Below are 14,798 nucleotides of genomic sequence, written 5' to 3' on the forward strand. Positions count from 1 at the left end.
ACCTCCTGGTCTTCGATAAAAGAGCCATGCCCTGAATCTACCTCGACAAATAAGCAATCCGGAGTAGACCTACTATAACTACCCTTGAGTTTCGCAAACGTTTTGACCGCACGTCAAAGAAGTCCACGGGAAATTAAGATGACGCAAAAACTAAAAAAACACGAAACCAGGCATCGAGTGCAGTGACACCGGTTTCGAGCGCACATACACACACAAACACAAAGATAGAGCCTCGAGGTTGAGACTCACACACATATATAGAGCAGTAGTCTACGAGTCTATATACTCTTCCTTCTTGTCTCTCGTTCTCTCTCTCTCTCTCTCTCTCTCTCTCTCGAGAGAGAGAGAGAGAGAGAGAGAGAGCCATGCGTATCGATCGCAGAGCGTTGCGCAGCAGCGGCTGTGCACGCATACACACACACACACACACAACCCACCCACCGGCCAGCAACCCGCGAGGGAGTCGGCCCTGATCTCTCTCTCTCTCTCTCCCCCCGCGCCAAGTCACACTGACCCTGCACCGCTTGCTACCTCACCTATACACATGCATACTCACACACAAACACACGTAACACCAGTGTCAGCACTTTTGTACCTCTGATGAATTAGTCACGCGCCCGTATCTTCATTCTTTCTTTCTTTCCGCTTTGCCGCAAAAAAAAAAGTCGAGTCGGTCGATATAGAGCAACGCCCTTTTTTACTTTGTACGCGCGCCCCCGTGTGTGCGTACACGCGTGTGGAAAGAAGTGTGACAAGAGCGGGAGGTTTCAAGGGTTGCTTTATTATTGCCATCGCTTGGTTTTTTTCTTCCCTCTCTCTCTCTCTCTCGAAGGTGTAGCTCGAGTGGAAAGACATATTCCTATTGTGTTCTCTTTTGCTTCGCGGAAGGGAATGGGGCGTCGATGGCCCTCGTAACTTGTTTCATCGCGTGATGGGGAGTCCACGCACGCGTGTGTGTACTATGATTGTAGTCGTGCAAATTGCTTGAGAGTATCGGGGGAGCACATATCTAGGGAGTTTCTGTTTTTTTTGGTATGTGTACACATCTACCCGGCGAATGTTAAAAGGCACTTATTTTGGAAAAACACACCCCGTTTGGAAAGTAACAGAAACCTCATAAATATATCACCCTCCCCGTGCAATACAAGCTCCGAAATACGCAGTAAAGACCGTTCACTCCGCTATCAACTGTATACAGTATAACGAGCCCGGCGTTTGTATTAAACTCGCGCACGCCTCTGCATCAGCCGTAAAGTCTCTCCCGGGAAATCTTTCTGCCCGTGTATCTTCCCGACGGCAATCCATGTATATACCTTTAGTTGCAGGGTATACAAACCCACACACAAACTGACTTTTGGTTTCCCTATCAAACGAGACGAAACGAAAAAATGGCTGGTGGAGGAATCGAAAGGGGGTGAGACAACCCGCCCTTCCGGGCCTGCATGGCTTTGCGCGCCTGTATACATGAACATACCTACTCGGTGGATGACAGGAAAAAGGGGAGAAGTCCAGAGTATCATATGCAACAAAGGCGCGATGATTGAACGCAAGGGGAAAAGGTACACGAGTGTTATCGACCAAACTGCGAGACGGAAGGAAGAAAAAAAAAAAAAAATGGAAAAAAAGGACTCACCGGTGCGTGTAGGCCGCGGTCGACATGTTGCTATCCATGGGGTGTTATCGGTCCCATATAATATCGAGCCGTTGTGGCTCCTCTGTCCCCCCCGCCCCTTTTTTTGTCACCTGTCTGCACGCACCTTGTACACCCCACTGTGGTTTTCCCTTTTTTTATTACTATAGGAAAAAAAGGCACTGAACTCTATGGGCACTGTATTCACGAAATTGATAACAAACACCACCTTCACTGAGAGTACGGAGGAAGAATCTTTTTGTTTTCTTTTTTGTTTACAACAAAGTGTACCGAGACACGCGTTAAATAGATATCAAAAACTTGTGGCAAGCACCACCACACGAGCTATCCCAGTGTGCACGACCACTTTAAAGAGACTGGTGAAAAAAATAAAAATAAAAAACAGGGGATGGATGGGTGAATCGAAGGGATAGAAAAACAGAGCAAGACAGGAGACGTCCATGCGGCTCGCCACCTCGGCCGAGACTGAGGACTCTGTACAAACTCGGGTTCCGCGAGAGGCGGTGGTGATGGTGTATGGTGCCTTTGACTCTGCCTGCCTGTCTCTCTTTTTCTCTCGCTTTGACTTTCTCTCCTACTATATACGCAGTTTCATATATGTGTGTGGATAAATGATAGCTCACGAGAAGAGAAGGAGGCATTTCTCGGGTAGGCAGTGGTGAGGTGGCTCCTGGCGCGCGCGTCCTTTGACTTACTGCTATATGGTTTTGCACGCGTGATCGGATCCTTTTTGCGAAAATTCAGTTTTTTGTCAATTTTTTTACGCACATAAAAACACATTGTTGGTGCTGATCACTTCCATGACCAGTCTTAATCTGCTTACAATTGTATACATATTGCTCTTTTTTAGGGCACAAGAAATGCGTGTAAGACTTACTGACAGTTTTTCAACAATATTTTTACTATTGTTTCTGAAAATCAAACATTACTTTCTATAAACATTGATGTCTTTTTTTTTTAGTATTTTTATTAGTTACCATCCTTTATATTTTTGTCATTGCATTTTTATCTTTGCACCTCTGATACTTCTATGAAGATTTTACCGTATATCAAATAGTCTATGTCTCTACATTTTTGTCATTGTACAATTGCCTTTATTTCTGTATTTTTAGCAATCTTAAGTCCCTTATTTTGGTATCCTTTTTATTAGCGTATACTATCTAGCCTTTGTTTTTTTCTTGATGATAGAGTTGCGTAGCAACCGTTGCTTTTTTTATACTTAACAGCTTACTAAATAATACTGCAATAGCTTTTTTACCTACAGTCATTCAAATACAATTTGTAGAAGTTTAGAGAAGGGGATTAAAGCATCAGTTGTCCGTCAAAGTTATATAATAAGTAGTCTAATTCATGTGACTTATTAAAAACACAAGAACTTCGTAGTGCACATACTGTACAACGTCTTTAAATTTTAGAGATGGCTTGATAAAGTAGGGGAGCCACGGGGGTTCCCGTAGCCGTTGGGTGTCGGCGAACCAACCCAAGTTTTTTGTATGTATTTTGACCCCCTGAATCTGAATAGCAAGGGTGGGAAGCCGAAAAAATGGCAGGTTAATTGTTATTAACAATTTTTGTTAACAAACAAAAAAATTGAGTTTTTTGATGAAAAAAAATTTTTTTTTGTATTTTTTAGATCATTTTAAACAAAAAAGGTGTCTTGCTAATTTTTGCTAAAACGCTTAGATTTTCCGTAAAAAATTCCGAAAGTTTTAAAAATTGCGTTTTTTACGATTTTCAAACGCATATATCTCCATTTTTAATTAATATTTTTAAACTCTACAGGTCTCCAAATCTTCGTTAAACATTGCTTTTTGGAAGTGCAATAAAATTTATTTGATTATATTACGTAGTTTTGAATCAGTGACTCACCAATTCCAGGTATTTTTTAGTGCAATGCACTGTAATCTGGGCGCTATGGGCAGATCCGTGGCTGATTCAATTCTGAGATTTGACCATTTCACTTTGTTTTTTGCAACTTTTTCCATTTTTATTTTAAAGTAGAATCGTGTTAGTGAAGTAAAAAAAAAAAAAAAATTTTGATTCATTCGTTAAAATTATTGATAAGCGGGAAAAAAAATTTTTTCTCGTTTTTATTAAAAAAAAAAATAATCAATACATTTTTAAAGTCTTTTTATACAAAAAAGACTCCACGCTATATTACTGTTGAACTTACAGGTTTGTTGGAAATACTGCTTATTTTTGTTTGTTTATTTGAATGTAATCGTTTTTTCATTGCAACAAAAAATTGTACATCTTTGAATATTATTCGAATATAAATAAGAAATAATTCTATGAATAAAATTTCTTTAATCATTCATACTTAAATAAGAATCGTCAATGCAATGTATTTTAATTCATTATGGTATTACTCTCATTTTTTTATCTATTTTTCATTTACTTTTTTTTTTATTGAAGATGAAAAACTACTTTTCGGCATATTTGTTCCTGCATGTATCATCTTTTTGACAACTGCAAAATGAACAGCACGGAATTTCTGATGAAACACGTAAGCAGTTTTTTATTTTACACACTTTGCACGTGCAATTAGGGATTAACTCATGAATAGGAGGCAAGAAAATTTCAACTTTTTGTGGATAAAGTAAATCACCTTCAACCTTAAATCCGAACATCAAAGGATCTAATGATTTAGAGCTTTTTTCTAAACATGTTACTTGGAGATGGGATATGAAAAGTGACCGTAAAATGTGTAATCTAATTGAAGCACTTGTTGGAGGCAAATCTTCCTTATTAATAATTTTAACGAATGAATCAACATTTTTTTTTTTTTTTTACTTCAAATTTTCAAAACTTTCGGAATTTTTTACGGAAAATCTAAGCGTTTGAGCAAAAATTAGCAAGACACCTTTTTTGTTTAAAATAATCTAAAAAATACAAAAAAATTTTTATTTCATAAAAAAACTCAATTTTTTTGTTTGTTAACAAAAATTGTTAATAACAATTAACCTGCCATTTTTTCGGCTTCCCACCCTTGCTATTAGGATTCAGGGGGTCAAAATACATAAAAAAAACTTGGGTTGGTTCGCCGACACCCAACGGCTACGGGAACCCCCCTGGCTCCCGGACTAGATGGAGTATTGCAGAAGAGCCTAAAGTTGCGCAATGATAATATGTGATATCGTTAAATGCGCTTCCGTAAATTTGTTGGTTCATAAGCCATGACTGTAAAATATATAACATACTTATGAAATATATTTGAAAGCAGTGAAGCAAAGTAAGAAAGGGAAAAAATAAACATCTTTTTAGGAACTTTTAAATATTCTCGGCTTTTTAAAAGTGGTATCATTTTTTCTTTGAATTGCCTGTCAAGAAAAGTTATAAATTTTCTGCCAGTTTAAGTACTATCAATTATTTTTTTAGCATTACGAACTAATCTCTCCACCTTAGATCACCAACACAACTGAGTCTGCAAAAAAAGAAGGTGCTTCAGACACCAACATCTACGATGTTATACCAGGAGACGTTGGGAAAGAGCTCTACAACTAGCCCCAAAGCTTCAAAAGTTGTATTTCTCCTCCCGATCAGTGAAGTGCTACAATAACAAGCCAGAGAAGATCACACTGAGGTATGAAGGTAGTCACGTTTCCAGGAAGCTTCAGTCACAAAAGAAATTACTTAAAAAGCTCACCTGTCCTTTTCAGGGTTATTGGACGTCGAAATACCTTGCCAAAAAATATATTACAACCTAATAAAGTTGAAAAATCTTCTCTAGGGCTTACAATAATGTTAACTATGCTAAAAGTCGCAAGAAGTTGAACTGGAAGGAAAACTTCAAATACATCTAATGAATACAATTTTAGGCGTCAAGAAAATGACGCTCAACATTTATCAAGATTAAAGCATCACAATCAATAAATAAAGAATTTATTAAGTGAGAAATCAGCTTTTCACTATAACCCCCATAGTAATCTCTTGAATCTTCCAGATTCTTAAATAGGTAGAATATGTAATTGTATGTTTGTGGTGATAAAGAATGTAGAGATAAAGCTCTAGGACTTCGTTGCTGTGGTAATAAAGTTGTGAGGTACGAGAAAAAAGTTTTTTTTAATAATACATTTCCTGTTAGTTTTAAGTCTTTACAGCTTAAAAAAATAGCCCTGTTCATAGATTATACGGGAGAAGCTGCAAATTAATAGCCTTTTATGGACAACAATTATTGCATGGCATAAGGAATTCACGGTACTTTTCAGCATAATTATATTTTTTTCACTATTTACAGCTTTTTACTTGATCGAATAAGCTGAATAAATTCCGAATAAATACGTTTTTAATAAAAAGATTTTTGTTTTGAGAATTGTCACAAATAGATGTTAAATTTTTAACTGAAAACGTTTCACATTACATGTCAACGAACTGCGGTGTTCCATTTAGTGAAACTCGAGCGAAGCCGAGACGGAGGGGCCGCTAGTTGGAGTATATTTTGGTTATAGCGTGGCAAAGGCTAACAGTTGATTTTTACTTTTTTAGGGGAAAATAGACACAAAAAAGTTAATAGCTCAAAAACTGGCTTCATATTTTAAAATCTTTTTATAATCATCTCTTTATTCTTATTAAGTTACTGTCATTACGAGAATTTTCTTTCCAAACCACTTGTCTTATACTGAAAGAACAATATGCTTTTAGCGTATGATTATACGTTATCATTTAAATAAGAAATTACATCTGGAAGAGAACTACCGAGGAGAAGACTGCAGAAATTTTTAGCCAATGTGTCTGCCCGAACTCCTCAGGGTTGTTTTCCCTATCTTGCTATTGTAGCAATATGTGCTCTGACAGTACCAGATTGATTGGAAGAACGGGCACAAAATTCTCAAGTGTTAGATCAGATTGTGCTCTGGCTGGACGTCTTCAATAAGTATTACGCTGGAGAAATTAGCTTTCGAAAGGCCTATTTGTTCATGTTATTTGGTAATATTGGCTTTTTACGGTTTTATTAGAAGTAAGTTGCTTATCTATTGGAAGTGTTGTTGGTAGACAGAATATCCAGAAGCTCACATAATTATATCTGTTCTTAATGTACTGCCAGTGAACGATTACAGCAATCGTCATAATGCTCAAGGATATTATAACCGGACCCACTCACTTTGATTGCATGTAACTTCGATTTTACATCGATGCCTCCTAGCGGATCCTGCTGAACTAAAGTAAAATCTAGAATATTTTTGAAAAACTTTTAGCATATTAATTGCCAATGTTATTAATTTTTTTAAGGTAAAAACTTAACGAGTATCAAAAATCAGTATGCGAACTTTCAGCAAGATCGATTGAGTAGTTTTCGAGGTGAGCGATTACAACAGTTTTTGCGACTTTGTTTTATGTATACTAATAAGACTAGTAAGATATGATAGTAAGGTTTGACCTCACTATATTTTTATCGTGTTGGCCTAAAAGGTTTCTTTGAAAATGACGGCTCTCGGCTAAGTGGCTACAATGAAAAATATCTTATTTATGTCACATTAGCAGAGCTAGGTCACACAAATACTTAAACGTAAAATGATAGAATGGGCATTTCCAGTAATAACCAGTATCTTTCAAAATGATTAACATAATCTTATGTTTCAAATTGACTCGCATCACTAAAATAACAGAGAACAACGACATCTAAACTTCTCATTTTTAACGATAAATGGTCAAGAAATCTATAGTTGTAAGGTATTTACGAGATAAGTTTTGTAATGAAATCAATTAAGAAAATTTAAACAAGAGCATTAATTTTATACATCTTAGAAAATTAAACCTTGAATTAGGTACTACTTTTAACTTTGTAAGTAGAATTGTAAGCATGACTCTGTTTTTGGCGGTTTTATAAAATAAATAATCAGTGAAGCTCTTTCGAACTATAGCAGACCATTCATTTAATCACATTCCTACACAAAAACACGGTTCTTGAAATTCGCAACGCTAGTCTTACTTAAAACAAAAGTCTTTATGATGTCTCCATAAACAATTGAGTTACATCAAATTTTTTTTGCTATAAATGTCCTTTACACGACTTTGTAAAAAATTTTTAAATTTCAATTGTGATACTCTACAGCCAACAACATTTCAACCATGCTGTCAACGTTAAAACAATCCTTGAAACAACCTTATGACTAATACATGTCCTTGAACTATGCATGTAAAGATTTACACTATGGCCAAAAAAAATTTGTAAATAAAAGTCTAATACTTTTTAAAAACGTTTTGTGGCTTGCACCAGGTAAAATTTGATACATAATATCAATAATGTTGTAGTTGATTACGATTGAAAATTTTTTTATCAATTTTATATTAATGGAGCTGGCTCATTTAAATCAATAATCAATAAGAATAAATGAAAGTTGATTTATTTCCATCCTATTTTAGTTAATTTGAAGATATACATAGTACATATAAGCTCCGAGCTGTTGGTTAAATAAGCTCATATCAAATAAAAACTTGTGCTTTTGTCTATGCTCGCTAGAAATTTTCCGTCTTTTAATATTACACGATGAATAAGTTGCTCATGCTAACCTTTGCTTTGTCCATCAACTTTGTTCTATCGGTACGTAAAAGATACTTTTTCGTCTTAAATAATAAAATATAAAGTAATGTTCAAGTCTTACAGTGGCAAACTATTTTAAGATTGTCAATTTCTAATTTAAGTTCATACTTTTACCAAGACTCGAGGGAGTATCAGGTTTATTAGTATAGATTTTTTGCTACTACAATACGTTGGTGGTCAAATTAAAATGAAACAAATAAAACTTTTAAAACTTGTTTTGCTATTTTTTTTTTATTAGGGAAAAAGTGTTAAGGAAGCACTGGAACACATACGTTTAATATCAAGACTGCAAAACTATTGCTATAATGAAACTGGATTTACGAGAGGTAGTAATTTTTTTAGATTTAAAATATTTCAGTTTCTAGACTTGATAAATCAACTACATGTAAAAAAAGCGTATTGTCTTATTAGACTGATCTTGGTCGAGAATCCTTTTAAAATTTTTAATATTATATCAAATTCAGACTGATTTGTTTCAGAGAAGCATGAATTGATACGAGATGCACGCACATACTCATCAGACATAAATTACTTTTGCTACGTGGGCTGCTATTGTACACACGTCAAAGATGTATGTATAATAATGATACAAAATTGAATGACAATAATGTAACAAAATAATTATCATTAATAATTTTACACTTTTATTGCAGCTATGGCTTACTAAGAGAACCTTAAACTATGAAGCGGTTGCAGCTTCTGTTACTCGATTTCTCTCTGTTCCAGTAGCATACCATGTCATCAATCAGTGCACAAATATAAGTAAGAAAAAAACTGTTTATATCTTTAACTATCTTTATAGATTAATGATGAATTCTGCGATAAGTTGTTCAATTTGGTTTTCAAAAGTCAACTTCCAAAAATTGTGGGAACAAGTCTTTTAAGCATGTTTTCACTCAAATTAACACATATATTAAAAATTTCAAAATAATTTAAATTATCTATTAACGCAAAAAGATACACAGCTTTTTCAGTCAGGATTCTAGAGATGAAAAAAAATGTTAGTTCATACGCTTAAAACCTGTGGAGCTCTAATTATTCATGATTCTGACAGAAAACACAATTAATATAATACTACCTTTAAAAAAAAGTATGAAATTATGCAAGTTTGAGGTTATTGTCTGTGAAGGTATTTATAATCAATTATAAAAAATTAATTGCAAATATAAAACATAATTAATTATAATATTAATATAAAAAAATTATAACACCTATAAGGCAAGAACGAATTTTTTTTTTTCAATTTAAATAAAGAAATTATTAATATCATCTTAGGCATGAGAAAGCAGTAAAATCTAAAATTAATAGATAAATTTGAAGATAAATCATATGAAAATATTTCAGTATATAACAAAATATCTATTACATGATTGATTTTTTATTAAAAAAACTTTCTTCACGAAAAAAACTAAAAAGATTAAAGACAGCAAAAAAAATTTTTTAAGTAAATTGTATTTTTCGTTTTTAAACAAAATGATAAAATGCGAGAAATACTTTTTGCACATATATTTTATAACTTTCTAAGACCGAAAACCATATTATTTGTATACATTCTGTATACTAATAATACAGTTTTTGGTCTTAGGAAGTAATGAAATCAACACAAAAATTCAAGTTTTCCTTTTGTAATTAGTAGTAATTTAATTGAATATAATACAATAATAAAAAATTTATTCCCGAGATAAAAAATAATTGATTATAATATATATTTAAAAAATTATAAATCTCATAAATCGAGAATGAATTCAGTTTTTTCAATTGCAATACAGATATTTTTAATAGCATCTTTGGCATTAGAAAGTAGTGAAATCCAAAATTAATAGACAAATTTGAAGATAAATCAAATTCAAATATTTCAGAATATAACGAAATAATATATTTTTTAACGAAAAAAACTTCTTCACGAATAACTGAACAAATTAAAGAAAGCAAAACATTTTTTACGTACATTGTATTTCCGTTTTTAAATCAAATGATGAAATGCGAAAAATTTTTTTTACATACATACATTCCGTATACTAATAATACAGTTTATGGTCTTGGGAAGTAATGAAATCAACAAAAAAATTCAAGTTTTTCTTTTGTAACTAGTAGTAATTTATGAAGCTTAAAGGCAATCGAAATGCAAGCTTGAGGAGCAAATTGAAATAACTTATTATAACATTTAAATAAACTATTTTTTTCTTGGTTGGTGATTAACTATTGACTTTATAATCAACTAATTAGAAATATACGGAAAAATTGTTTTTTACATTCTGTTATCCGTAAAAACTTAGTATTGATTGTTTATCAAAAAACTCAAAAATCAGTCCCAGCAAGTTATGTAATACGTACTATATTATTCAATATAATATCCTTCACGAGTATTGTTAGATGTAATCGTGAAGAAGTTTTTTTTGTTACAAAATATATATTTTTGTTATATTCTGAAATATTCGAATTTGATTTATCTTCAAATTTGTCTATTAATTTTGGATTTCACTGCTTTCTAATGCCAAAGATGCTATTAAAAATATCTGTATTGCAATCGAAAAAACTGAATTCATTCTTGATTTATGGGATTTATAATTTTTTAAATATATATGATAATCAATTATCTTTTATCTCGGGAATAAATTTTTTATGATTGTATTATATTCAATTAAATTACTACTAATTACAAAAGAAAAACTTGAACTTTTTTGTTGATTTCATTACTTCTTGAGACCAAAAACTGTATTATTAGTATACAGAATGTATACAAATAATATGGTTTTCGGTCTTAGAAAGTTATAAAATATATGTGCAAAAAATATTTCTCGCATTGCATCATTTTGTTTAAAAACAAAAAATACAATTTATTAAAAAAATTTTTGTTGCTGTCTTTAATCTTTTTAGTTTTTTTCGTGAAGGAAGTTTTTTTAATAAAAAATCAATTATGTAATAGTGATTTTGTTATATACTGAAATATTTTCATATGATTTATCTTCAAATTTATCTATTAATTTTAGATTTCACTGCTTTTTCATGCCTAAGATGATATTAATAATTTCTTCATTTAAATTGAAAAAAAAAAATTCGTTCTTGCCTAATAGGTGTTATAATTTTTTTATATTAATATTATAATTAATTATTTCATATATTTGCAATTAATTTCTTATAATTGATTATAAATACCTTCAGAGACAATAACCTTAAACTTGCATAATTTTATACTTTCTTTTAAAGGTAGTTTTTTTTATAGATTTCATAACTTTTCTAATAAAAATTCATTTATTAGAATTTCTCAGGGGATAGGTTGTATGATCAAAATTCTTCTTTCCCAAAAATTACTAATTATAATTGAATATGATTACCTTCAGAGACAATAACCTCAAATTTGCATAACTTTATACTTTTTTTTCAAAGGTAGTTTTTTTATAGATTTCATAATTTTTCTGATAAAAAATTCATTTCTTAGAATTTCCTAACGGATTCGTTGAACAATTAAAATTAATTATTTTTTCTAAAAATTAAATTATATATTTGATTAAGTATACCTTCAGAGACAATAACCTCAAACTTGCAGAACTTTATACTTATTTTTAAAGGTATTTTTTTTATAGATTTCATAACTTTTCTGATATAAAATTCTTTCCTTACGATTTCTTAAGGGATTTGTTCTAAGATCAAAATGTAAAGATCTTTAGCATATCTTGGCCAAGGTCTTTTCTGAACGTTTTTCTTATCCACTTTTATCCATTGATTTCCTTGACGGAGCGTATTAGTATAATGCTCACTAGAAGTTGTTGTGCCATGATAAAATATACCAGTAATAGCCTTATACATTCTTTTTCCTATTTTTATTTTTGATTGTGGTATTTCATTCATCTTAAGACCAACTATTTTATTAATAGCATTATTGGGTTGAACATTGACAGTATTGACTTCATGGGTACCATATTCGTTCACAGAAAATAGTTCTAATTGTTCTAGAATTACACTATTGCTCACAGTTATATCAGTCTTTTCTATTATTTTCCGTTTACAGCCATTACCGCAATCAATTGTAGAAGTCATCCAATCTCCTATATTGTCATCTATAATTTATTGTAGTGTATAAGATTTTGTTGTTGATTTAAGTAATTGTAACCTGACAATATAATCAGGCTGTTCCGTAGTTTTTCGCCTATCACAGTCTTGGCGACGAATTACATGATTGTGTTGATTCCAACACCGGCGTCGATATGACTCGTTCGTAACGACCACATGAACTTCGCAACGTACTGCGCGTCCACAGCCTACTGTGACTAGGGCATCAAGAAATGCTACTACAGCGCCACTGTGTGTGTTTAACAATGACCAGGGAATCAAGAAAATTTATCGATGTGATGCTTATCATTGAAATTATTGTATATTTTTCTTAGATGAGATGAGATGAGATCTGATATATTGATTATTTCAGTACCTTGAATTTATTATTATCATAATATACACACCCACATTTTTATATATATATATATATATATATATAATGATATAAATGAAGTAAATACTCTTAGCGTGACTAACTTCACATCAAACTAAACACTAGCTCGATATATAGTACTAAAGCTCGTCCGCGGCTAACTTAAGAGTCGGAACTTTTTGGTCTGAACGTAAAAATTCTTGAAATAAAATCAGCACTTTTTAAGAACGTATGGATGATAAAACAATTAAAAAAGCTTTTCTGGTCGTAATTTTTTTTTCAAATCATAGTTTAGCATCAGAAAAGCCGAATAACATCACACTACTATATATATGATGATGTTAAATAATTTTTTTACCATTTCGAAAATTCAAAATGCGAATTTGAGCGTATATAGTGTCGCGGTAGCCATGCACCGTCTGCTACTCAAACTTGCATGTGGCGCTACCGCGCCACTTGATACTAAGTTGTATTTTTTTTCTATTTCAATTGAAGCCTATGACACAAAATACTATTAAGGCTGAAATGTAAATGACTCAAAAACACTCAAAAAGTTACAAATAAGTTTATTTTGAAAGAAATAATTAGCTTGGATAAAAAATGAGAAAACGAAATTGTTTAATTTTTTTTCTATGACCCATGTTTGATTAAAATTGCTAAAAAACTAAGGATAGCTTGTAATATCGAACTTTACTCGTAGGCTCCTTTGTGATGGTTCCCGAATACCAGATTAATCAAATAGTTACAAGTGTGCTGAATCGAATGGTGTAACTATTAATATCGCGTACTCTGCAAAATTTCAAGATATTATTGTATTTTATACAGCTCTTTCTAAAACGTATTCTTATGGCAAAGCTCGCACACGCGATGTAAGTAGCCGAATGACTCGAATAAATCGGCGGTTCTTGTAGTAAGAGTGCACACGTTTTGTAGAAAAAAACCTCTTCTTTCAAATGATGCCTATTAAAGAAAGAGTTACCCTCGAAAATTTTGAGATATTTCTTTGAAAATGGATCAAGTCATTTTATTGTCACAGGTTCACCTATGTTCTCTTGTGCTGAGATGCCAGCTATACCACTCATCAATTTTGCAAGCAAATTTGTGACCTACAACGTGGGTTGGCATCTCTGCATGAGGGAGCCTCTTTAATAATTAAATTTATTTAATCATACGTAAGCCAATGAAAAAACATTATAAATTTAATTATTTCTCTAATTTTGTTTACTTATTGAGAATTTTGTCAATAGTTTTGCTGCAAGTTTTACTGCTTACAATGTCTTAATTGTGATTCAGTGTGCTTTTATATACTGGATGTAATGCCCACTAAGTGGATCACAGATTGTTTGATTATTCTAAATTGCAAAAAATGTGTTGTTTTTTATTTTGCAATAAGCATCATCGATAATTAGTATATATGGACCCTGAGTATTATGTAGATGAGTTAAAGTGGAATCGTCTATTTGCTTGAGTAGTTAAATCGTCAAATTTTCATGTTAAATTTTTTCAGGTACAAACAGTCTGTGTGCTACTGGAAAAAAGATTCACGATTGCTTTGCTGAAAGGAACGTCATTATTACAGGTTCAATTGGGTACTTTGATGGAGATGAAATTTAATTACGAAAGAAACTCAAATATCACCTACATAACTAATCTGTGAAAATAATTATTAATCACCTAAATTTATAATCAACTGATATAAAAGTTAAAAATTAAGTGTTGTATGTAATGTAAAATAAATATCAATAAAATATAACTAAGTAAGTGAAAAACTTGTTAATTAAAAAGTTTATATATGTATATGTATACGTATATATAAATTAATATGTATATATATATGTATATATATATATATATATATCTTTCTGTATTATCTTACTTACTAATATATAAAGCAAAGTCGCTAAAACCGTTGTAATCGCTAACCGCGAAAACTACTGAACCGATTTTGCTAAAATTTTGCACACTGATTCATGATACTTCCTAGATGGTTTTAGTATAGTTTTTATCTTAAAAAATTTAATGAGAATAGCAATAAATGAGCTCAAAGTTTTGCAAAAATACGCCAGCTTTTCATTTTAGTTCAGTAAAATCCGCTAGGTGGCGTCGACATAAAATCGAAGCTACCTGCAACATAATTAAATAAGTGTGGTTATAATAGGTCGGAGCGTATCGTTAGCTGT

At 31.9% G+C, this 14,798-nt stretch overlaps 1 protein-coding gene across 1 annotated transcript; it reads left to right on the plus strand.

The window, feature by feature from the left end:
* Nucleotides 1-8,071: 8,071 nt before the first annotated feature.
* Nucleotides 8,072-14,355, plus strand: LOC106644978 (uncharacterized). Its single transcript, XM_014360704.2, has 5 exons — nt 8,072-8,192; nt 8,431-8,518; nt 8,672-8,763; nt 8,846-8,954; nt 14,126-14,355. The coding sequence occupies exons 1-5, from the start codon at nt 8,139-8,141 to the stop codon at nt 14,230-14,232; spliced, it is 450 nt and encodes a 149-aa protein (XP_014216190.2). The 5' UTR covers nt 8,072-8,138; the 3' UTR covers nt 14,233-14,355.
* Nucleotides 14,356-14,798: the final 443 nt, after the last annotated feature.

Source organism: Copidosoma floridanum, unplaced genomic scaffold, assembly GCF_036245765.1.
Source record: "Copidosoma floridanum isolate Cflo_tuat_1 unplaced genomic scaffold, Cflo_Japanese_pri ptg000004l, whole genome shotgun sequence".
In the NCBI taxonomy this organism is placed as follows: domain Eukaryota; kingdom Metazoa; phylum Arthropoda; class Insecta; order Hymenoptera; family Encyrtidae; genus Copidosoma; species Copidosoma floridanum.